At 40.4% G+C, this 26,598-nt stretch overlaps 1 protein-coding gene across 1 annotated transcript in view; it reads left to right on the forward strand.

Annotated features, from left to right (window-relative positions):
• scrt (scratch) overlaps positions 1–22,703 on the forward strand; it is a 32,184-nt gene extending 9,481 nt beyond the window's left edge. Inside the window, exon 2 of the mRNA XM_019042133.2 lies at positions 14,691–22,703. Coding sequence (XP_018897678.2) covers positions 14,691–15,661 — 971 coding nt within the window. The 3' untranslated portion in view covers positions 15,662–22,703. The remainder of the gene's footprint in view (positions 1–14,690) is intronic.
• Positions 22,704–26,598: the final 3,895 nt, after the last annotated feature.

Consider the following 26,598-nt stretch of genomic DNA (forward strand, 5'->3'; position numbering starts at 1 on the left):
CGTGGCCTAAAATGCTATATAGCTTCCTAATATCGATCGATTTTTGTGAAATTCGGTATTAGGGGGTATATTTCGACGGGAAATTAGAATTTAAGGTCCGATTTTCAAAATTCAAAAATCCAAGATGACGAACGTGGTCTAAATTGCTATCTTGGCTTCCGATCCATCGATTTTTGTGAAATTCGGTATTAGGAGGTGTATTTCGACGGGAAATTAGAATTTAGGGTCCGATTTTCAAAATTCAAAAATCTAAGATGACGAACGTGGTACATTTTAAATAATTAGGGGTGCTTCCAGAGGAAAATTTCACTGAAAACCAATAAATCACTTTTAGAACCTCAAAGTCTTGTATAAACGGAGTTATAAGCATTTAAAGTTTCCAAATTGTGTCGGACTTCTCCTTTTGACTCAAACCAGTGTGCGCCGGCCGAAAAGTATGGTGATTGACGCCACCGATCGCGTGTTCGGTTTCCCTCGACTTGGTCTTATCAGTGATGCGTCCATCACTGGGACTACATTTTGCAATAAGGAAAGGAACTATTGTTTCTGGCTCATTTTAGGAATAGCATATATGCCATTGGTTTCCCTATGCAGAGAGGTGCTCTCGTGGAAGAGCCGGAGATAGTGGTTCCTTATTGCAAAATGCAACCCTCTTATTGGTGGATCCAAAATTGAAGAAACTACGAAATTCCACAGGTAAAGGCTGCCGTGGTTAGGAAGAAAGCCGTATGAGCCATCAAAGGTTGCCGAATTTTCAAAAAAATTGTGATTTTTTAGTTTGAAATGTTCAGACTTTTTCGATCCAATTAAGAACGAAATTCTCTGAAAAATCATAACTTCCTACGAACACTAAAAATCGAAGGAAATTGGAGGACTGTGATAGCTTCGGCTTTTAATAGCTGCTACGAAATGAATAATTTGACTGTTCTTTGAGGCACTCTCAGGACTGCTCGAAAATGCGTGTCGGTGAGCTGAAGTTGCTGCCGTTACTTGCTCTCCGCAGTTAATTTTACATTGCCATGTGATTGCTCAAAATTCAATGCGGGACAATAAATGCTATATCTTGGGATCATCAGCCTTTTTGTATTTCGAGACTATGATTGCAGTAAACGTCGAGCATAGTGTATTTTTCAGTGGTGATGTGGCAGCAAATAATCCTGCTCGTGGAAGGTTGAGCGTTGATTTTACCTCTGGATTACCTAAGAGAAACGCTTTTCGGCCCCGGTCTGGTAGTGCGTAGAGCTAAGTTCGTGTGGACTTCATCCAGTTTCGGTTCGCACAGCCTGGCAGCGCTGCGCAAAACGGTGGCATTGTGCGGTGGCAATTATTCTCTGAATCTTATTACGCCGGTTTCAGCTGGGTTTATGATGCATAGAAGTTGGGAAGTTTGTCTTAAGCCAACTCACGAACATTCTGAAACCGCCGCGGACGGGTAGGGACGCACTGTCTTTCCCTCCCTCCCCCGCCCCGAGCTCGGCTCATCTGCCGACGCAATCCTCCGCACCGGTCCTCCAGAATTCCCCCCGACTTCGGGAACTTAGATTACTAAAATGCAGGGAACCGAATCCGAATGTCACGCCGAAAGGGAGGATTCACTTATTGCGCGGAAGTCGTTCTGACAGTCTCCTCGCGAGACGGTCATATCCACCGTGTGCAACGATATTGCCGCGCGTGTTGAGGAAAAACGCCGTATGAACCTTCAGGCGTTGCCAAATTTCCTTTGATCAGTGCTCGAAACTCGCAGGCGCCAACGCGCCAAATGCGCCTAAAAAATTGGCCATGGCGCCTAAAAAATGAAGGCTCTGCGCCAACGTGGCCCCTAAAAATCTGAATTTTCATATCAGGAGATCATTCGAAATTTTCAGCACTACAAGTGAAAGCTTTTTCTATTCTTCACGATTCCATCATTTGTGCTTTTGTCTTCCCCAAGTTACAGCTACTTACTAGTTCTGTTGCATCTAACTTTTTACTGAATGCGCCGTAACACATAGGCAAAAAGTCAATTTGGCCTCTAAAGATTCTTCAATTCAAAAATCGGGTTAGATGCGCCACTTGACACCTAAAACTCAAAGGTAAGTTTCGGACACTGCCTTTGATAGAACGCAAATTTCCTGGTCAATTTATGAATGTTTTCCTCCGAATTTGTCAGATAATTTGGTTCGCAATTTAACCTAAAGATTCTGAAATTTCTGAAGATCTGACAAAAAAATCACCTTTTGATGACTGATTGATGTTGGGGTGAGCTCTTTGGCAGGCGAGTTTTTTCCAGTGACGTTATTTCTAAATTACATTTTTATAATATCTGGCGTAAAATCATAAACTTAAGACCTCATTTTCTAATTTTTAGAAACACATCGACATTTTAACTAAATACCATAGCTCTACGATTGCTGCCGCATTCAGCGGTCCATAGGGCAACGTTCGATCCTCGGCTCCATTACAGCATCAACGACTGAAATTACAGACCGTTAGCGTAGGAGGCAATGAAACCTCGCGAGACACGCCGAGAAGACGCTACCAAAGTTGGCGCAAAATCCGCCAATTTCACCCCTCGATTTAACAAATTCACCGCGTAAATCGCCTACGCTGCATCATCGCGGCTTCGGAAAAATCCCAAGCGATATGCGTAATGTATATGCAAGAGGAGACTTAATGACGTAAAAGTTGATTCGAGGGTGACCCTCCCATAGTAAAAACCGCGTAAGTCCTGGTAGAGAGCCGAGGGCGTATACGCGGTTCTGCACTCGGCGCCGCGCGGTTCATTTTAATAGGGAAACAGATAGTGTTCAAAACGAGATAGCCCGGCGCTATGCACCGACCGGCTCCCCAAGAGGTTTGGAGGTTTTGTTTCCGAACCCTCTTTATCTCTCAATTCGAGCCCTCTCCCGACCTCCCTTTGTGCGGTCGGAGGTCGGGCGAGGGGTGTGTCGGGGAAGGGGGTGGGTGGGGGTGGGGGGGGGGGGGCTCGCTCTCTGAACTTTTAAAACCGGGGAACCGGGGAGAAGTGCAAATTAGAAAAATGCAAAAGTGAAGGGCTTGAAACTTTCCGGGCGGGCCGCGGCAACTTGTGAATTCGTATGTTCGGCTGCTCGGGCCCCCATCGCGAGAGTGTATTGCATGAAAAATACTCGTTTACAAGTTTACAAAGTTGGCAAGTGTTGAAGTGTTTCTTGAGATGTGTTTCCGCGAGCCGAAATGGCTGGCCCCGGACTTTTTTCCCCTTTTTTTCATCTCGCTCGAGGCGGGAAAGTTTAATCAAACGGCACGAATTGAACTGAATTAAGTCCCTGGGAACATGTCCGCCGACATGCTAGTGCGAGTATTACTTGCAGGGATTGAGGGACTTGGTTTAATTATAGTTTTTAAATTTTCAGCCGAGTTAAGGTGGAGACTATTAAAAATAATTAAACCTGTTTCCGGTTAGTCGGGTTTGCAACACCAGCCGAGTAACACTAGCCGATGTTGAAATGAAGTTCCTCCAGAATTTTGCATCGTTATTTTCTAGGAAACTAACTTATACCTGGGTCCAACTCAAGAATTCCACGACGGCAAAGTGAGAAGGAAGGTTCTGAGCCGTAAGCACAATGTTCCAAATTTTCATTTTGATGATTTCAAATCATACAACAGCAAACAATAATAATGGAGATGTTGCATGTGTGAGGAATTTGCGATTTGACTGTTGGTTCTTATGTAAAAGTTCGCGAGAAACACGATGGTGCCATCTCTGGAATCAATGCATGGAGAGTTTGTTTTGGTGTAGAGGTGGACTCTCAGGATAGTGTGGGATATCTCCTCCATTTTGGCGTCAACTTGAGAGCTTTTTTTGAGCTTGGGAGTTGATTTCAGAGAAAACCAGTGGCACCATCGTGTTTCTCGCGAACTATTACATAAGAGTCAACACTCAACAGTCAAATCGCAAATTCCTCACACATGCAACATCTCCATTCCCTTCCCGGTGCTAAGTTGTCACGATTCACGTCCAATATTAACGCAGTTACCACCCTTCGAAAAAATCAGCCAGTAACTCCATCCACCGTTTAGATGTATACCATGGTTTCTTCCACCTTGGTTTCATTCGTGGATCAACTAGTGCAAATGCGTTTGAAGGCATGCTGATAAAACGAATTTGAAAAAAATGTTGAGAGTCATATTTAAAGGGTCGCTATCCGCTGAGTGTCATAGGTACATTACAATATACTTCAACATTTTTTTCCAACTGTGTCGGATGAAGAAATGGATTTCGTCGCAAAGGAAGCTGATGGATCAAATTTCCTCGAACGGGACAAAAAGGACAAACTTTTCAGTTTCAAAGCGCCGTAGAGAATAAATCACGCGTTCGGGAACCCAGTCCGGCACTATCGCCCCCAAAACGGCGACGTGTCTCCTTAAAGACTTAATTCCCGCGGCCACGTCGATTTCATTATCTTGCCCCATTACTTTTAAAAAGTGGGCCCCCCGTTGTCGCCCCGACGAAACCCCCCATCGAAAACCACCCCCTTCCGTATCCCCACCGGCGAAACGGGGCAACCTTGGAGGGCTCCCTGCCAACCCCAGACAATATATCGTCGAGGGTCTGCCAGGCTGCAATTCGGGGGTGGGCGAGAAGATACTGAATCTCGCCGAACGAAATAATCAATGGGGAATGGCACCCCCATCCCCCTCCCCCTCGCCGATCGGCAGCTTCATAATAGTGCCCCTTAGTGAGGTGCTTGAAACTGATTCAGGTGGAACATTAGATGGTTCCTTCGCCCCGGGAAACGGTCGAACTTCTTAATCTTGAAGCTGCATCTCTTCCGGGAAACTTTCGGAGAGCTACGACCCGTATGGATTTTTCCACGCAGAGAGGAACAGAACCTGCTCTCTTCCTTCCAAGGCCCCTTCTTATATTCTTATTCTTCTTCTTTTCCTCCTCTTTTTCATTTTACCCGTAATTTTCTTCTTCTTATTCTTCTTCTTCCTTATTCTCGTCATATTTTTCTTCTTCCATTTCTTCGTAATGTCTTCTTCTTCTTCTTCTTCTTCTTATTTTCTTTACTACGTCATAGTTTTCTTCTTCTTCTTCTTCTTCTTCCTTAATCTCGTCATATTTTACTTCTTCCATTTCTTCGTCATATTCTTCTTTTTCTTCCTCTGTGCGGTAACGTACCAAAAATCGTGCGGAATATTAAAAATGAGTATCCCCCTCAAATGTCACGCAAATGTAAAACGAGTCTGCAACCCCTGTTCGTAACGCCTCGTTGGATCCCACCCCCTTCTGAAATCAGCGCTTGTTATACATTTTGGATGAAAAATCGCCACTTCCTCTATATCTTAGATTTTCTGGAATGGGCGCAATTCGCCTATTTTAGCAGTGTGTAACGCAGCTTTGAACACTATCGTTCTTCTGCAATGTACCCATTGCGAAGGCTTAAACCTCCTTTCCTTCTAAAACGTTATACGTATAAATTAAAGCAATGTTAGGCATCAAACTGAAAAAAAAAATTAATAAATAAAAAGAAATCGATCAATCCAACTTTTTGTCCGGCGGCGCAATCTTGTCGATTGGCGTAACATTATCTACGGATTTCAGTATTTGTCTGTAAATTTGAAAACCATCTCGAACTGGAGAAAAAAACACATTGGATCTAGAGTCCAGACTCTTAAAAACATCGACAAGACAAAATACTCTTGATTCAATCAGATTTAAGCTTAAATCAAGAACCAAGCGTCTTAATTTGAGCGGATTTTCTTTTGATTTAAGTTTAAATCTGATTGAATCAAGAGTATTTTTTCTTGTCAATGTTTTCAAGAGTCTGGACTCTAGATCCAATGTATTTTTTCCCCAGTGCGTGTGACGAGACGCACAAGAAAAAGGGGAAAAATTGAGCCTGAAAAGGCAGAGAAAACCCCGGATCTGATCGGCGTGAAGAATTAACTTTCCAAACTGGCGGAGCCAGCTGGTATTCCACGCACCCAGTAATTCTAGACCGAGGTAAAGTTTCGGAGGGGAACGACGCGGCGGCGGGCGGAAGGTAACAAAATGTTTGAGCTGGTGAAAATGACCCACTAAATCATTTACTGTAAGAAGCCGTGTTACCTGCTCGCGTGACACGTGTTGGCTGCCCGGAATGGAGAGGGGAGGGGGTGGAGGGGGGGATTAAAAAGCTGCCAAGCCCCTTTGAGCGCGCGCACCCTCGCAAGCGGAAAAAATGTAAATCACAGGTTTCGTTTCCGAATATCGAATTCTAGGGCTATTTATAATTTCGGTCGTAGGTGTAATCTGCCGTGCTAAAGAAAAACGCCGTATGAGCCTTCAGACGTTGCCGAATTTCCTTCCGTAAATCGCCAATTTTCGGGAAAATTTGTAAAGATTTTTCCTCCAATTTTTCCGATAATTTTGCTCTCAATTTCACTTAGAGTTTCTGAAAATTTCAAGGGAAAATATTCATAGCTTTCTTCAAAAATGGCTGTTTTCTGAGAGGAAATTTGGCAACTCTCGAATGCTCATACGGCGTTTTTCTTTAGCGCGGCTGTATTCAACAGGGATGAAAACGAATATTGGAGGCTATCAAATTCCTGATTACAAATGGATGACGTGGGGGTTTTTTCATAAAATCCGTAACGCCAAATTTCGAATTTTTCACCCCGTTTCCCCCATCTTTCAGAGTAACGCTTTCTTGACGCAGGTCCCTATCCTTTAACGCGTAAAATTGAATTTCGTAACCAGTGGCGTGGCGTGCTTTGCGATATATCGATTGTTATGCCATTTAAACCTATGGAAAAGGATCGATAGACAGGGTTCCTTATGAATCGATTCTTTACCATATGTTTAAATTTCATAAAAATCGATACATCACAATTCACGCCACGCCACTGTTCGTAACGCTCTCTTCGATGCCCTTCCCCTCTTTCCCAGCGCGTTGCGTATTTTTTGAACGCTTGCGAACGAGAATTAGCCCGGCTGCACTTCACGTTGCATATAATTTTCTCAACATGATTTTTTTTATTTTCGACATAGGCAAAGAAGAAATGTTGGAGATTACTAAATGCCTGATTAATTACGGAAAGGTTTAGCCGAAATTAGCCAAACTGTATCTTACGTTACCTAATGTTTTTTTCATGTTTCATTTTTTTTTAAACGGAGAACTAGACAACATGATGCTCTGAAGCTCTTTTTCAGATATTTAAGATCAAGCGTAGAAAATCAAATTAGAACTTTGCTTAAAAATTGAGATATGAGAAGAAATCAGCCACTTCGTGGAAATTAGGATGATTCTCATTAAATTCGTGAGCACGCACTTAGTTGCGCCTTCAAATTTGCGGCATGCCTTACCACCTTACTCAAGCGTTAAAATTGTTGCGTTCTTAATATTTGCATTCGTATAAGCAGATGATATTTGATACCAAATCCATACGTTTGGTCCGTAAAGCTACATTCTGTAAATGTACCCAAAATTAAGAAGAATATCCTTACATTATTGAAAATTTCCAGTAATGTTATGGGGATGAGCACTTAAAAAAGGAGAGCATTTATCCTTTAAAGCGTGGTTATTTCTGCATTTACACTGGGAGAGCATATTTATATGTTCGGAAGAAGGGTTAAAAGTTTTTGATGCATGAGCTTTTCAATATTTTCCAAATCTTTCTTCATCTTGAAATATTCCCTCAAGCAAAAGGAGCAAAATTTCATCTCCGTTGTTTGAACCTACGGCTTGTTTAATCTTTTAAGAGACCTCCGACACAGCACACGTACATTTCGATGACGCGGATTTTTTTCCTTCCGAACTCTCCGGTCGGTGGTTTTACTTATATATTCAATCCGCTCATCAATTCCGCTCGCCTCTCCCCCCTCCCTAAGCTCCCGGAAAAAAGGTTCAAATCCTCCGGGGTCAGCGAAATCCGGGCCCCCTAATTTCCGAGACAAACAAAACGGAGCACGTAAGGCGAAATTCGATTGATCAGCAGCCCGCGACTCATTAGTGTAATGGTGGTTGCATACCACTTAACGAACGGCGCAAACCCGCAGCCCGGCCTCCTCCGCCTTTACGCCTAAACAAACAATATTCTCGCGAGATGAAGAGAGAGGAGGGAGCATGATAGGCGATGGGGGGGGGGGGGGGGGTTCGCCGCTCTCCGCTCCAACCTGATTTCAAATTACCCGTTTAAGGAAACTGCTGACTGGGTTTCTATCGGGCCTAGCTTATTCCTTAACCCCGCCGCGCGACCCTCCTCCGCCTTGGCCGCTATTCTCTCTTAATTAAGATTGAATAATTACAGACGGGGCTGCGGCGTCGATTAGATGGTACTGTTCCCGCCCGCGCCGCGGTGGCGCGCTCCGGTGAATGGTGGATGGTGGATGGTGAATGGTCGCGGTGGAAAACACCGAGAGTCGGGAAATCCGCATCTCTAGTGACGTCGATAAATTTCCCGCGGCGACCCTTGCGCCTTTAAATTGATTGCGGAACCGCCGGCGCGTCGATCGCTCGATCTTTATCGAATCGCTCGATCGATAGATTACGTTACTAAGATAGGGCCTTATCGATGAGGCGTTGGGTAGCGATTCGAGAGTCGAGACTCAGGTAAGCAGTCGGCGATAAATGCTTTAATTTGATCAAAATTCCCGGCGACCCATTCAAAGAGCTTGTCAACCCCCGCATTGTCTTGGTCCCGAGCGTTTGAGCCCGCCGAAACGATTTCGTTACTCGAATGCTCCCGGTCCTCCATTAAGTGAAAGACTCCGCAATTAAGCGCGCCGTAAGCCCGGGCTGAAAATTGACAACGAGTGAAATTTACGTGCGTTTAATCCTGGCCCTCCTGACTGCAGCTTATGCTGAATCGATTTCGGAACTTTCGAGGCCGGTCAATGGGTGTGTCGCAGGCGTGAGGTACAGCCAATTAAATTCATTTTATTCAAATATTTCGCTGAAGTCAAATGAGCACATTGAAAAAATTTGAAATTCATTACGAAGCGCGCAAACTGCGTAGTTTGTAACGCGCCTTTCTTTCTCACGTTATGGGGCAGTTTTTTTTTCGAGGGGCAGTTGGGGCATAATTGGGGCAGTTTTTTTTTTTGTTTTTTAAATTTTGCAATTTTTTTTAAATGTAGGTATAAAAAAATTCGGATTTAGAAAAAAAAATTACAAACGAGAAAAGACGACAAAATCTCTTAATTTTCTGAGAGTACAGTAATTTCTACTTTAGTCGTCTTTCAGTGATACAAGAGACAGCACCTTTAAATAATCAAGTTAAGAGAGAAACCAAACACGCAATTTGGCCCGGAACCCCGGACTTACCTAGAGAAAAATGATGACGAGGACTTGAGATGAGAAGGAGAAGCCCTTAGCCCTCGGCGCGGCGATCGGCATGTAACACATATAGCGCCTACAAGACTGCATGAATACTTCACGCATTGCATCAAATATTGTGCGGTCATTGTGGACAGCGTGAAACGGATAGCGCCTACAAGAATGCATGAATACCTCACGCATTGCGGCGAACACAGTGCGATCAGCGTGAGACGCATAGCTCCTACAATACTGCCTGAATACTTCACGCATTGCGTCAAACACAGTGCGATCTGCGAGGCGCGGCGGCGGCGGAAGTTAAAATCATTAATCCTCTTTTTTGTTTGTTCTTTCATAATTTTTTCGTTCATTTCTTATGAATGGAAGGCCTTTTCCACACAGAGATGGGTTTGCAAAACTTAACTTTCGAGCAAAGTTCCGTGAACTTTTGCTAGTAGTGTTGATAGGGCTTTCCCAAAAAATGTGTTCAGCACCAGTAAGCGCGTCTTATGCACCCCTCCCCCACTGACACAAAATTCGAACATTTTTCAAGTATAGTAAAACGTTTTGAGCTTTCTTCCTCCTCAGTCTTCTACTAATACTCATTAAAACTCATAATTTTTGACCTTGTTTTCCCCTCAAAACAGTGTGAATATAGCACAATTTTACCACCCTGTTTTTGCAATGAAGGTCCCACTACATTTTGGCTCATTTCAGGAACAACGTAAATGCCATCAGTTCCTCATTCAGATACGGGTTTTAGGTAGAAGATCTGGAAATAGTGGTTTCTGATTGCAAAATGTAATCCAACCAGGGTTTCTTTCTAAAACCACCGTTACTTTCATCAAAAAATCTTCCCCCAGCACAATTTTACCACCTTGTTTTTGCAACAAAGGTCCTACTACATTTCGACTCATTTCAGGAACAACGTAAACGCCATCAGTTTCTCATTCAGATACGGGTTTTAAGTAGAAGATCTGGAAATAGTTATTTCTGATCGCAAAACGTAATCCAACTAGGGTTGCTTTCTAACTTTCATCAAAAAATCTTCGCCCAAAGTTTCCGTCGACCCGACGAGAATTTTTTCCAGCGAGCGCCGCGCCGTCTGAGCCGATTGCCCGTAACGTTTCAATTTTCCGGGCCGTGCCCTCGCGAATTAGGTCAAATCCGTCAGATTTAATTTCATTAGCGAGGACCGCGGGAGCCGGAAGGCGAGGGAACGGGCGTGATAGACGGAGCAGGATCCACGTAGGACTTGATTCGAGGGGGGCGCCGCGAGAGAGCGCAACAATAGGTCGAACGCCGAGCGAAAGACACATCTATCAGACATTAATTTTGGATTGAAATTCGTCGCTCATCAAAAACAGCGTATTATGCCCGTGTACAGCTCCGGCGTCGTCGGCGAGGCGAACAAAGTCTTACGTCTGCTCGCGATGAAAAATGACTCGGCGCTCGCGAGCGCGCGGGCGAGCTCGAACGCGCGCGCGGGGATGATCCATGATTGATATTCGTCGCGACAACTCCGGGCGGCGGACATTGTGAGCCCTCTCAGACCGACCCTCCAGACGGACTGAACAGCGCGAGTGTGTCACATTAATATCCCCGGGAATTATGGTCTTCTTTTGAGGTTAGGATTTTGTTTTATTTCCCTCCGCCGAGCCGAGGCTCGGAGGCTTAGTATGAGCAGTTTGATCAATCCATCTTCTACTTTCGACTGTTTGGGACGAGGGCGCTCGAGTCTTACGTCGCGCACTTGCAGGGGTGAGAGGGAGCCGAGGCATGCGCTTTCTCCAACCGTTAAAGTTAGGGGAAACAGCGTCTTCAAAAATCCGTGAAAAATTAAGAAAAATCGTTCGGTAGATCGTATTTGATAGTGGTTCGATATATCGTTTGGTTCTAAACAATAAAACATAACCCCAAACAAAAATGTTAGGATTGAAGTAAGGAAAGTTGAAGATGAGAAAATGCCTTACAATTTCACTTTTCATTGCCATTTTATACTCTTAAGTGGATTGCATTTTGCAAAAAGGAACCATAAGCATTGCAATGATACTAAGATTGTGCATCTTCATCCTTTGCAATAAAATTACCGAAATCTTGAAAAAATATATAATTTTCATGCCAATTTTTGTCTCAAATTTACAGTTTTTAGCGAGTAAAATAGGAACTAGTTAATGGATAATCAGGTTTTTCTTCCAAGCCAAAATAAGGTACACAATTTCAGCAACATTGCAATGCTCGTGGTTTTTTTTGCAAAATGAAATCCAAGTATCAAAAACGTATCATAAGAAACCCGTTCCCTCAGATAACTCAACTGACTTATGAGGCTATATTTACATATTGAACCAATCGAGGGACTATTTGTCGTGATACAACAAAATGCCGACTATTTGTCACGATACAACATTTTTGCATAACGGCCATATTTTCGATTCAGCTTTTTCCGTTCTTTCGTTTTGCGAGAAATGAAAAAGTGTCAGCTCCCTAAAGGTCTACGTAGGAGGATAGAGGACTGTGGCGGCTGGTTGTCGCAAAACATCAGAGAGCGCTGTGAGAGAAGCTCTCATACATCTAAATCCGGAAACGTCCGAATGCTCATACGTCGTCAGTGGCGTGGCGTGAAATTCGATTGTTCTACTATTTAAACCCATGGTAAAGAATCGATTATTAAGGTGTTCGCTGCGAACACCCTCATAATCGATTCTTTACCATAGCTTTAAACGGCATAACAATCGATAAATCGCAATTCACGCTGCGCCATTGACGACGTATGAGCATTCAGACGTTTCCGGATGTAGATGTATGAGAGCTTCTTTCACAGCGCTCTCTAATGTTTTGCGACACCCAGCCGCCACAATTCTGTTTCCTCCTACGTAGACCTTTAGGGAGTTGGCACTTTTTCATTTCTCGCAAAACGAAAAAACAGAAAAAGCTGGATCGAAAACGCCACTGTACGTCGTTCTGCCGTAGCATGGCAGCATAGGGACACGCGGTTTCGTCGGAGAGGCCGTCACTTGACGAGAGCACCCCGCAATAAATTGTGGACAAAAGTATTAGCGCAGCAGAAGGGGAGGAGAAGAAGGCGACGTATTAAGAGAGAAGGGATAATGGCGACACGGAACACGGAACGGGGCGAAAAGACAGTCGAGAGAGGAGCGCTATGCAGTTTGCACGAGCAAGATAAGCACCGAATTCGATGCAGTGGCACTTCGAAATAGTTGAGCTCGACTCCAGCCCCCGTCAAAAACCACTCATCTACCCACGAAAGCCCTATATCGGCACGCGGTTCTGCTCGAACGGGGCCGTCGAGTGTTCGTCTCCTTTCACGAGACCCCCCCCCCCCCCCCCCGGTCGACACTTTGCCTACGTCAAGTGGCTGTGAGCAGGCTAAGCGAAATCGCCGGGTTGAAATTTCAGCGGCTTTCGCTCAATTTATAGAATCTCAAAAATGCTTTATACTAAACTTAAGATCTCCTTGAGCTACTTTTCCACATTCTCGCGGCGCCCGCGATACAAATTCCGCCCCCGTGATCCGTGTTCCCTCCCGCGCGTGCTATTGTTCTGCTCCTCCCCTCGGGCCCCAGTTTAGGGGTATCGATGCCTCTATGGGGTTTATCTTTCCCCGATAACGTGTCTAAACGATGAGCAAACTAGAGCGGAAAAACTAGAGTCCCTGTATACTGAGAGTCAAGACAACACCCCCGCATGGAGTCACAAACGGGAATAAAGATTACAGAAATTGAATGTTTTTTGTAATCTTTGATCGGCCCATTCTCAAATTCCTTTCTCCGTTCCCTCTCTCATTCCGTTTGTTCCTTGCCGAATCCGTAATTCCCTGGTCCATTCCAGATTATTATCTTTACAATCGGTAAAAGTGTAATCTTTACTACCGTTTGTGACACTGTGAAAGCCTAAAATACGGGAACCAATCAGAAATGGATTCACATTGTCTTGACTCTCAGTATAAAGGGACTCTAGGAAAAACTGTTCTGCTGTTCTAAGGAAAAACGCCGTAAGAGAATTTGAATGTTGCTGAATTTCTTCTTCGAGAGTGTTTATTGTTGAGGAAATTTTTGAATGTTCCTCCTCGAAATTTTTAGACTTTTTAAATCTGACTAAATTCGAATTACGCACGAAATTCTCTGAAAAATTTGAGGATAAATCCATGCAAACTTCTCCGAAAATTCGTGATTTGTCAAAGTAAATTTGGGGACGAATGAAAGTTCATGCGGCGTTCTTCCTTATTAAAGTAGTATTGAGCTATCGTTGACAATTGAAGTGCCTTAATTGTGCGCGGAGCGTAAAACGACGGAAGAAGAACCCAAGTTGGGTTCGAACCCAACATGCAACTAAATTAACTCCGCGGTAAGCCGGGTTGCATACGCTCGATTTTGCGGGCGAAATCTGAGATCCGCTCACGGTTTTCGCGATAGGGCACGGGTGCAATTAGTGTCTTTCTTGAGCGTGGCGTCTTTTTTTTTTCTTTTTTTCATCAACTATATGGAAGTTCTTGTCGCACAGATTTATAACGCAATATGAACATGAAATGCTTCTCAAATTAAGCTCGGCGTTTGAATTAACAATGCATTGAGCGAAGTTACTCTTGGAAGTCAACGAACAGATTTGTCTGAAGATGACTCATAATGGAAGAGTGAATCAATCGGTTTCGCAATTAGTTGTTTTTCTCACGAAAGAACGTAAATACATTTCAATGTTGCCAAATTTTCCTTCAAACATTTCGTTTTAATCAACAAATCTTGTTCACGCGTATGTGATAATGCCACTGTATTTTCCTTTGATTCCATGCAAAAATCAGAACCATTTAGGACGAAAATTGCACAGATTGATAATATTAAAGACTTGAGTTGTTCGAGTCAATTTTGTAGCTACTTTCGTTTGTCCAGGAAACGAAGAATTGTAACCCAATCTGCAAAAATGCGCATTGTAAAGCGCTCACGACGACATTTTATCAATCATCGTCGGGCGAATTTCTTTCGATTTTTTTGCGCAACACGTTGCTCATCAGTCATCATTTGGCAAAAGTAAGCATTGACGATCACCGAAATTGATTTTAACACTGGAAAAAACACATCGGATCTAGAGTCCAGACATTTGAAAACATCGACAAGAAAAAATACTCTAGATTCAATCAGATTTAAGCTTAAATCAAGAAACAAGCCTCTTAATTTGAGCGGATTTCCTTTTGATTTAAGCTTAAATCTGATTGAATCAAGAGTCCATTTTCCTCTCAATGTTTTCGAGAGTCTGGACTCTAGATCCAATGTGTTTTTTTTTTGTTTTTTTTTCTAGTGTACCTGATTGCATTACTTAAGTTCGTAGGATGGCGTACCTAAAATATATTGTCTCTATTTTCGACTTGATCCTGAACATTTTCTAATAAAAATGTGTCTCCTTCTCCTGTTCCAGGGTACGTTCAAGACCTGTCCCACTACAGTGCATTTCTGCCGCGGGAGCCCTGCTCTCCGCCTCCGAGCTATGTGACCCTGCAAACTGCCAGCGTGACCGCAGCGGCAGCAACAGTCATAGCCACAACCGCAACCGCCGCCCCTACCTCCCCGCCGCCCGCTCAACCACCTATATCAGCGCGGACGAAATCCCTGGCGATGTGCTTCACGAGCACAGGCGCCGCCCTCTCCCTCCCGCCGAAGAAGAAGGACATCTACCGACCCTACTCCTTGGACGACCGACCCTCCTGGCGCCCCGCCGAAGAGGACCTCTCCGCCGCCCACGCCATCCTCGACCTAAGCGCCTCACCACCCGCCCCCACGGCCAAACCGCCCGCGGGTAAAACCGTAGCCTACACCTACGAAGCCTTCTTCGTGAGCGACGGCCGCTCGAAAAACAAACCGGTGAGCCCCGACATCCCCGACCAAAAACCGAGGTACACTTGCTCCGAGTGCGGGAAGCAGTACGCGACCTCCTCGAACCTCTCCAGGCACAAGCAAACCCACAGGAGTTTGGATTCCCAGTCGGCCAAGAAGTGCATGACCTGCGGGAAGGCGTACGTCAGCATGCCCGCGTTAGCGATGCACTTGCTGACGCATAAGTTGACGCACGCTTGCGGGGTCTGCGGGAAGATGTTCTCGCGGCCGTGGCTCCTCCAGGGTCATCTCAGGTCGCACACGGGTGAGAAACCCTACGGCTGCGCACATTGCGGGAAGGCCTTCGCTGATAGGTCCAACTTGAGGGCGCACATGCAGACACACTCCACGGATAAGAACTTCGCTTGTTCCCGGTGTCATAAGACGTTCGCACTCAAGTCGTATTTGAACAAACATTTAGAGTCAGCATGCCTTGTCGAGTCGTCGGAAGAGGCCAAGCCAATTATGCCTCTAAGCGACCACAATTCCCAGTATTACTCGCCCATAGTTTCGTAATTCGAATGGATATTTTCTTTGAGATCTGTTCCGATTTTCTCGTCCTCTTTTGGATTTAATTCTAGTCACATGCTCAAAGGATGTCCAATGTTAAAACGTTTTTATTCGTGTATTTTCAGACTTTTTGATCTTTGGATTTTCGTGAGGATCGGTGGTTTCCTCGACATGTCCCCCTCCAGTTTCATGGATCGAAAAATGCCGAGACGGAAAAACTGAGGCCTTCGATTTAAGTTCTTCCAACAGTGATAGTATTATCTAAAAGAGGAGACGGGATTATGTTTCCAATGGAATACCATTGATTCACACCGATTATCATTTCTAGTCACGCAAGAAGATATTTTCCCCAAGAAATTAATGTTTTGAGATTCTCAATTTCTTATGTGTTTTTTTTTTCTTTAATTCCAATGTTTGGTCTCAGTCTCCGTACATTCCGTTGTTAATAACCAAGACAATTTTGAACACGGCTAAATCTGTGTTTACTTATTTTTCAATGATTGAATAAAAAAATTATGGTTACTTTTACCGTTATTAAAACTAATCTGGACCGATTCATGGAACAATTTCTACACCAAATTAACTTTTTTTCAATTAATTAGTGATTGTCTTCTTTACCGTCCAAGTCTAGTCAGAGGTGAAAGTAAAATAAATCGCTAGTCCAATATTTTTGAAGTAGCATCGAAACTTTGAGTCAAATGGCCAAACATTTTGAAAATGTTATTATTCACAAGCGAAAAATATTTGTTTTGGCTAACTTAATGGTAGGTAATCAAGGTTTTTTTATTTATTTATTATTATTTTTGTTGCAGCGGTTACATACTTACATGTATTTGCTTAAAATTATAACTTGGTCAATACATTCTGTACAGTAGTTTTTAAGCTTTTGGTACGTCTACGATTTCCCGGTGCATAAAAAGTATTACAATTTAAAAGATTACATAAATTTTTCTCATCTTTTTCAAATAGGTACTCACATATTTTTAGTAAAGTAAACGTAAAAGATTTCAGCTGAAACATTCGTTTCTCAAATATCTTTTTTTAAGTTTCACAATGAAGATCTAACCTTTTCATATAATTTATTTTATGATTTGCTCAGCTTTGGACTCTAACATAATATTCTCGACTTCGGACATTTACTAGCAATTTAAAGGTTGATCTTTACTACAAAATTGGAAAAATACAATAATAAAAAAAATCAAGATTTTCTCTGCCTTTCGAGTTCTGCTTGCATAGATTAATCTGATTGATATCATCATGGTAAAATTGTATCGTCTCAAATACCGGATGGAATTCAAAAGCTTATGGGTCAAAATTATTTGATCCTTTTTTTAATTTATTTAATGACCTACTTGAAAAGGGAGATTCGATGATCCGGTTTTCAGCTGAAATATTTATTTTTGGTATATGTAATGAAATCATTCTGTCAAGTCGTACTCTATTATATATTTACACTTTAGCTACAGTTAAGAGTTTCTCTCCGTCCAATAAAAAGTCAATGAAATGAAAAATCAACAGAAACCATAATTAGTACCAACCTTCTTTAAAAAATAAAGCTGACCATTTACAGTCAATTGTAGTCAGACCCTCAGTCAATATTGTGAAGGGGAAAAAGTCACGAATTCCTCCTGAAAAATTGGAGAAAACGGGAAAGAACGAATTATGTCATAAAATTATTACTTATTCCCTCCAAACTGAGCTAGGGCATAATTTTACTACTTTGAACAATATACAAAGTTAGGCTCAAAAAATCTCATATCACCTTCGAAATTCGTTGTTTTGAACGTTACAATTCCGCTTATGGCGCTTAAAAAAAGGTCACGTTACTGGTTGATAATTCAATAATCCGTCAACTTTATTCATATTTCTGTACATAGTTTTTCTTTATGTTTTATAAATGGCATGGAAGAAAGTCCCTAATTTTTCAATTGAACACGTTCAAAAAAGAATGCATTTCCACCGGCAGTAACCTTCCCGAGAAATGATGCAGCCAATCGCCAGGAGCACCACAAACAATTTCCATATTTAATTTCAATTATGAGTAACCAATTTTTCTAAAAATGTTTTCTTGACTTTTAAAATCAGATAGGTCCGATCTGTTAATTCTCTAAGCTCTAATGTGCGAAATTTTTCCCTTTCGTTTCCCTAATTACTCTAGTCAAATTCTTGTCAGCATTACTGCAACGATTGCAATTTTTACTCGTTCATTTTAGTTTAATTTTTTTTCCTTTAGAGTGTCCTCAAATCAAGCTACCGTTTCCAGAGACAAGAATCGAAAACGTATAATTTAGCAAATTCAGTATTGCGTTTCTAGTATTTATTTATTTATCGTATTTTTAAACAAAGTAGTATTAGTTGAAACATACTTCAAACACATTCCAGTTTGTAAATCATTCCAATGTGCTGAATTGTTGAAATCGTTGTAAAAATTAGGGCAAAACTGAACTTTCAACAAGTTTAGTTATCGCTTGACATTCTACGATAAACGCTCCATTTTATTAAAAATTGAAATTGAAAGTACGCGTAATATTTCATACTTTAAGTATTTTCATGTTTTTTTTTTCTTTTATTTTTGTCATTCAAGCTAGGGAAGTTTGTGCAATAAATAATGTTAATAATTTGTACAGTTATATTGTATCATGTATGGCAATTAATTTATCATTTTTCCTCGACCGACTGAGTATAATTTTATTATGTTGGCGTTTTCCGTTGCATCTCATATCTGATACTCATTTACGAACATTAATAAGCGATAATTTTTATACATTATTTTACCTTTTAGGAACATTTAATTATTTATATTTGAAACGAGTCAACCATTTTGCTTATTTATATGACTTATACATTCACTCATTTATCAAATTATATCATTGTCATTACAGTTGCTTGCTCATATACTTGCAGTTATTCATAATTTAAGAATGCTACTGGCATTAAAGAAATTCACAACTTATGTATGAGATAAATTACATTTTCAATTGACAGGTCATCTTCATCAATCAGAACAAAGTCAAATGATTAAATTTTTGAACTCGAAACCACTTGTTTATAACCAGCCCTCATCGGCCTTAAAATTTAGACACCTTGAATATATTGACACCAATTACAGGCAGGGCTTCTTTCGGTATATTTTTTTTTTTTTTTTTTTTTTAACGGAAAATATATAAAAAAAAAATATATGTATTTGTTCTTCGAAGGTTCCAAAAAAAAAATTGAAACGAAATTGAGGTATCTCCCGGTTAATTTGCTCACGCAACTAAGTGTGTTTCAGAACTAAATAGAAATAAATATTCATTGGTCACATTTGAAATGAACAACACGCTCCGCATTGACTTTTAGCTGCTCATCTTTCAATTTTCACTCATATTCTTCTTGCTTTTGTATCTTGCTTCTTACGTCTTTGTGTCTCTTCTCTCTTGCTTCTTCAATTTCATAATGCTCTTCATTCGGTGTGGTTTTTCTCTTCTCTCTCTGACTTCTTAATGCTCTTCATTCGCTTTGGCTCTTCTCTTCTCTCTCTGACTTCTTAATGCTCTTCATTCGCTGTGGCTCTTTTGCTCTCTCTCTCTAACTTCTTTATGCTCTTCATTTGCTGTGGCTCCTCTTTTCATTCTCTCTCTCTCTATCTCGTCTTTCTTCTTTTTCGCGCAATGGTTTTCCTATCGGCTTTTTAAATAAAGTTAGCACTCCTCGTCTTCAACTACTCTACACCGCAACTCTATAAGCTTTGGCATTAGCCAAAGGCTATATTCTACTGTAATCACTATTCTATCGCGTTCTATTTGTGCCTTTTCTCCCATAAATCTGTACTTATTATGCATTTTTCACCCGTTAAGTCCATTAGATTTGACTCCTGCGATCTTCTCTCCAATCGTTCTCTCCTTTGCATGTTCTTCACAAATTAAAGTTTCCATGTCTTCTGTGCTCTCTTCATCCAATGGTGTGTCCCTCTTCCTTAATTACTCTAACATTAATTGATCCGTGCTAAATTTCCATTTCCATTTTCGTTTCTTCATTCGCAAATCAGTTGGTAAACTTTTTTTCTCTTATTCCATATTTATCTCTGTAGCACCTTCGCTTCGCGTTTATAAGTCCATCTAATTCAAATCTCATGACAATGTTGAAACTCATGCTTCAAGCATTCAAAGTTGTGCGTACGCAGGTGGTTAGTTATCCACCAAATCAGTTAAAAGCTTGATCGGTATTTTAAATGCTTGAAAATCATTTTGCTCCTCAACCTTTTGCTTTTTCTTTGTAATTTAAAATAACCCATGTGTGCCTTAAAAGTTTATTTACTTACTGAAGCAACCATGCACAATACCACACTTTTTGTGGCAGCAGTTCCTTTCATTTCTTTCCAGAAAATGTTTTCAAGTCAAACATGCATTGAGTTGAATTTTCATCGGATTTTCTTATCCTTTTATACTTTAAATTCACATGGTTTTTTCTTTAAAATTTACACACATATTATATTCATCGGAGTTGTGGTGATTCGCACACATTATTTTCTTCACGAATCAGCACATGCTACTATTGCCCCCCTTTTCTTCCATCGCGTGTCCTTGTAATCTCACTGTATCCACGTCTATCTTCGCTGTCTCTTCTTCTATGGCAGCCCTTCTTGGTGTACTCCTCGTTGTCCCTTCTTCTATGGCAACCCTTCTTGGTGTACCCTACGCTATCTCTTCGTATTTATAAGCTTCACTTTCCAAGCCTTTGCTTCATCTGTGCCTTTTTGCTTACCTTGAACTTTTTGGATGCCCGCACTTCTAGAGTGAATTAAACTATTGGCGTTGTGTATCATGTTAGTAGCGAGGGCTTGTTGACAATTTTCTTCTTTCTTAGATAAAAATATTAGCACGTACATGTTCTTTAATGCCAGTATCACTCATGTATTTTTTTGTGTAAAAAAATTAAAGGTTTCATAAGCATCCTGTATTCATTTTATTTTAGAGTTAATGTTGTGAACTATAGGCTTTTCTTAGGTTTTTATTTTTCAAGAAGATTCATTCGAATCGTCGAAAATGAAGATGAGAGTGTAATTCTAGTCAAAAACGCCCATTTTATATTTATATTTTATATCGAATATTAATGAGGTATTGAAATACTTTTTAATATGCGGCTGAGTACAATTAAATAAAAAATAGGACTGTACAGAAATTTGTTAAGTTATTGGATCATTTGTATATTTTCATAGAATATCTAAAAATTTAATTATGCGAGCATTAAACATATTTATACTGTTTAATACTGTATTGTTATCCACCGAGTTAGTAGCAAGGATTGTAGTTATAAAGAACTATTAGTGAATGAGCTGCCATAATAGAATGTCATTAATAACCGCACATTTCGTACACGCAAGCACGGACTAGATCGTTCATTTCCATACGCCTCGAAATGCCAAATTTTTACCTTTTTCGTACTCATATTCTTCATTTATTAACATTTATGTAATCATCACTTATTTGGCTCGCAAAAAAGACTAGAATTTAAAATTGCATGTGCAACAAAAATTCAAAAATGTTAACAATTCCAAAACTGTATTTACCCATAACTCCGGAAATATTTTCTCCTCATACGCTGTCCAATTAATTCCCCGATTATGTTGCTTTTCGATTGTCACCTAGCTCCTGAATTACTGAGGACGTTAACACGCTGTGCTAGCAATATTCGAGTTTCCTTGATTTTAAAAAATGCAAACATAATTTAATCCAAAGCACATGTACATTATATGATCGAATTTACAAAGTAATTGAGGTGTACGTACATTTTATCGCGGTAAAATAAAGCACTACTTTTCCAATTAGCAATTAAGTGGTTTAATGATTACAGTAATTGTTTTGCATGCATGACAAGGCAACGATTATTAGTTCGGATTTTGTAAATTTGATATCAAAGAGTTTTTAGAAGTTTTATTTATACTTCAAAGTCAACTATATTTGTTAATTTTTTTTTTTTCAATATTAGTTTTTGATTTATCGAATTAATGAGTTATTTGGCATCTGAGCAAGCGAGTCTGTGCGCTCTTTGCTTGGGAGTATTTCATAAATTATATATTTTGTATTATGGAATTACTTATTTTTATTAGTCATTTTGTTTTATCCACTCTATGTAATATGTGATCTTACTTTTGAACCGATAAGCAATGCAAAAGCAAAAGCAATGTTCAAGTTCTAACATGGTGTCATGCAAATGTTACTGTCAAAGCAATATTTCGGATAGCTCTATCAAAAGCAATTTTCAACTTGATGTCGTACTCCAATTCAAATCTCCCTGCAGTGTCAACTATTCACTTTAATTTTATTTAAAACTTTAATTTTAAATTTTGTCCAGTGAATATTATTTGGATGTGTTACAATGTTCCAACTGTAAACGAAAGCAAGATAAAACACTATTTTTACTTGGCTTTAATGTGTTTATCATTGACTCTCAAACGTTCAATTAATAAAGTCATAATTTCGTATATTTTCCTTTTAAATTTAAGTCCATTAATTCAGTTTTTCCACGGAAAAGTTATAATTTGTAACAGTGACGTGGCGTGAATTGCGATGTGTCGATTGTTTTGCCATTCAAACGTATGGTAGAGAATCGATTATCAAGGTGTTCGCTTTAAACACCCTGTTTATCGATCCTTTTCTATAGGTTTAAATGGCATAGCAATCGATATATCGCAAAGCACGCCACGCCACTGATTTGTAAATAGCTGTAATTTTTTTAAAATAGAGCAAAATCTTCCTGAGCAAAGAAACGTGCGGGCCATTGTGAAGGCCACCGTATTCGAAAAGCAATAATAAGTAGTGTTAGGGCCTTTGAAAGCAATACATGTAATCATTATGTAAAAAAGGCCCTTACTGTTACCTTAGTTAAATTGTAGCAATACCCAGCGTCTACTTAAATCATAAAATTGTTACACTAAGCAGTATAATTTCTAACAGTAATTAGTTAAATTAACAACTATATAAGTCTAGTTTTAAGTAGTTAATATTGACTTTGTAGAGCTCAAGTGACTTGTTTTTTGAATTTTGAAGACTATTATTTTTATTAATTATTTTTTGGCGTTGCTTATTCAATCCTGCACCTTTTTTCAAATTTTCTCAATGCGTTTCTACTCATTGATAGAAAAAAATACAAAAAAAAACCACACGAAAAAAATTAAATTGCTGATTTAACAATTCAATTGCTAAAAAAAAGCGACTGCAATATTTCAACGTAGATTTCACAACACACAAATACTACTTTCACCACTATTAAAAGCTAATTTAACCACGGGGGTGGATACAGTAGCATTTTTGTGTCGTGAAATCTACATTGAAATATTGCAGTCACTTTTTTTTGGCAATTGAATTGTTAAATCAGCAAATTGATTTTTTCCGCGCAATATTATCCAAAGAGGTTACATACGGAATTTTAAAATCCAAACAAAATACTCTCAGAATAACCGGTAAAAATTACTCATTTTGAGGTTCTGTATTGAAAAAATTGAGCCAGCTGTAAAAACAGCAGCATTCCGAACCAGTGGACAGTGTGTTTTCACGTTGTTAGATATCGTTCATCTAAGTTACGCCTTCAATTTTGGCGCATAGGCAACAAACATACTGGAGAGCATGAGTAGTTATCTATTCGAAAAACCCACATAGCTTATCTGTGCCATCGGGAGCTTCTATGGATGAACTAGAAATATTGGCTCCTTGTCGCATTACAAAACCCAATCGGCAAAACACTTTTCGCCCGGCAAAAAACTAGAGGTCGGTCTCGCGAAATACACACCATAATTATTGAATTTCTACCTTAGCTAGTGGTATCCATTATCAGTATATTTATCCAAAACGGAACATTTGCTCTAGAAGCTATAGAGTCACATGGTCAAATCGAGCCATCAAATGGCCAAAGTCAATTGCTGTAATTGGTCCAAGCCATTGAATAAGCCAATTACAACACTTGACCTTGATATATTAATTGCATGGTTTGATAATGCGCTATTCAATGCTGAGCCTTGAGTCCTCTTTCAAGCGAGCTGGCCACTTTAGTTAACGGAGACCTTAGATCGCTAACCGAGGTTTAGTTCAATAAACCAAAAACTTTGGTTCAGAGTAGAATCCGAGATAAATGGATACAATCAGAGTTGACGTAGTAGAATCAGATATAAATGGATACCCTCCAAATACCTCTCGACAACAGGTTGAACTTTTTACTTTCGGGGATCGAACACCACCTTGTGGACGATTATAAAAGAGCAATAGACATTACACTTTTTTGGCTATTGGCCCATTCAATAGGTGAACGATGAGCTTCGGATGGTGGTATGAGCCCAACAAGTTTGACAAACTGTTTGTTTGCGAATCGAAATACACAGCACGTTGTTCAACATCCACCTAGTAGGTAAGTCAACAGTTGGAGTCTCAAAAGTAAAAGCTCCCAGAATTGCCAAGATAGCATTATAGAGTCTCTTTTTGGCTGTGTACAAGACGGATATTGACTGAGTTTTTTGGTTCCGGGAATTGAGAATTCTGATGGCTGAAATGAAGCCGTGATTCACGGAAATGGTGGTCTCGAGGCTTGCAAAAATTGTCTCTTACATAAACCTATGTTCATTGTTCAGGGTCTCTTCGAACCACCACTATCAAAATGTAAATCATATGGCTCTTCTTAAGAAAAAAAGCTGTCTAAACGACAGTATATACAGTCCTTAGTCCTGTAAGCCTTTAAGCGTCCATCCAACTTTAATTCGATTCGCTTGGTGTAGATTTTTTTGCTCTAAGTGAAGCAGCCTAACTTACCTAGAATCAGAGACAGGATATTTTAAGACTCCCGTAATGCTTTCTGCCACATTCTGGACGAATTTTGGACCTCCAAATCATCTAAAATCATCTCCAAATCATCAAAATAAATCATCATTGGTCAAAAAACAGCGTTGACCTCAGGGCCGGATTAAGGGTGTGGCCGGCCCATGGCAGCAAAGGGGGGCGGCAAATTTTGCAATTTTTTTAAAAGTAGGTATACAAAAATCGGATTTAGAAAATAAATTATCAATGAGAAAAGGGGACGAAATCTTTCTTTAATGAGAGTATAGTAATTTCTAATTCTGCCGTTTTTCGGTGATACAAGAAATACAGCATCTTTAATTAGTAGAGTGAAGAGAGGAACTAAACACGCAATTTGGCCTGGAGCTCAACGCAGAGAGAAATGATGACGAGGACTTGAGATGAAAAAGACAAGCCCTCGGTGCGGCGATCGGCATGGAACACATATTAGCGCCTACAAGACTGCATGAATACTTCACCCATTGCGCCAAACACAGTGCAGTCAGGAGCGGTTGGCGTGGAACGTATAGCGCCCACAAGACTTCAGGAATACTTCACGCATTGCGCCAATCACAGTGCGATCTGCGCGGCGCAGCGGCGGAAGTTAAAATGATTAAACCACATTTATGTTTGTTCTTCCATAATTTGTAGGTTCATTTCTTATAAATGGAGGACTTTGTCCACATAGAGATAGGTTTACGGAACTTAACTTTCGCGCAAAGTTCCGTGAAATTTTGCTAGTAATGTTGACAGGGATTTTGCAAAAGATGTATCCAACACGAGTAGTTAAACGCTTCTTATGCACCCCTCCCCCTCCAGTACGTTCACTTGATAGTTTTTATTGATATTTCAAAACGAATGAGAAGGGGGCGGCAAAATACAGGCGGCCCATTGGCGGCAAGTAGGTAAATCCGGCCCTGGTTGACCTCCAATTTTAACTGGTGCCTCGTATAGATACATTGCTTAACTTTTTAGTGCGGGGTCTCTTTGGGCTCAGCGTTTGTACTTTAAGGCGCCTAATGAACTGTTCGGTTAGCATTAAAAATTTTTTTCTCAACGTAAAGCAGTCTTTCTTACGTAGTTTAATCGATATTTATTTTGGAAAGAAATGGGAGGAAATCAGTGTTATCAACTTAAGAGAATCGCAAACTGTTGAAAACGAGAAAAATCCTTGGGTACCTCCGTGGGTTGACATAGGCAGATCCTAGGGGGAGGGGAGGGATTCAAGGGGTGTATATGCCCCTCTCGTCGTTCGCCTGAAAAAAATGGAGGAAAAGAAATGGAAGAAAAAAGGAAGGATTGAAGGAAAGATGCTTGCATTTGGTAATTATTCATGACATAATTGCCTTTAACTGCATATTGGATGCTTCAAAAATGTAACAATTTTATAAAGGAGGCCCTTGGACCTCCACCCCTCTACCCCGCTCGAAGTGTTTGGATTCGTCCATGCCACCGTGTTAAAAAAGTGCCGTGTGGACATTTGAAAATTGTCAAATTTCCTTGGAAAGGAGAAAATAATTTTGAAGGGAGTTACGCATATGATCCTTGAAAATCCCATGTAATTTTGATAAAACTATGTCCGATAAATTTGACAAAAAATATTCAAATTACTTTCAATAATTTTTTTTTTTTTTTTTTTTTTTTTTTTTTATTGAAGGAATTATGGTAACGTCTGAAGGCTCATCCGGCGTTGTCCCTCAGCACGGAAGTATGCTGTCGTGCTAAGCAAGAACGTAGAACGCCGTAAATCCATTAAGATTTTCCCGCGTTTTTTCGAACTTAACGCTTTATAAAATAAAAGCTGTTTTACTTATGCACCTCAAATTACCAGGTTGAGTTCTCGATGGTAGTTGAGAGTGAATTCTATGAAAATATTGTCTCAAAGTACACAGGTTTTTTTGCTACGATAAATTGTTTCCAAAAAGTTTAAAATGGCGTTTACGGCAGTTTTGCGTTGCACGGCAGTAAGCGGGTTAAGCTCAAAAAAGATTGCATATAAAGGATTCATCTCATAATGCCAGAGCAAGCAGGCTAAAATATACAAAACAAAACAAATCATAAAACCACCTTGGATCCTCGCTCTTCGAGAAAGAGGAACGGGATGCTGCAGACCTGCTTGCGCCATGACGTAAATCAGGAACG

Source organism: Bemisia tabaci, chromosome 10 (genome assembly GCF_918797505.1).
Source record: "Bemisia tabaci chromosome 10, PGI_BMITA_v3".
Taxonomy (NCBI): Eukaryota; Metazoa; Arthropoda; class Insecta; order Hemiptera; family Aleyrodidae; genus Bemisia; species Bemisia tabaci.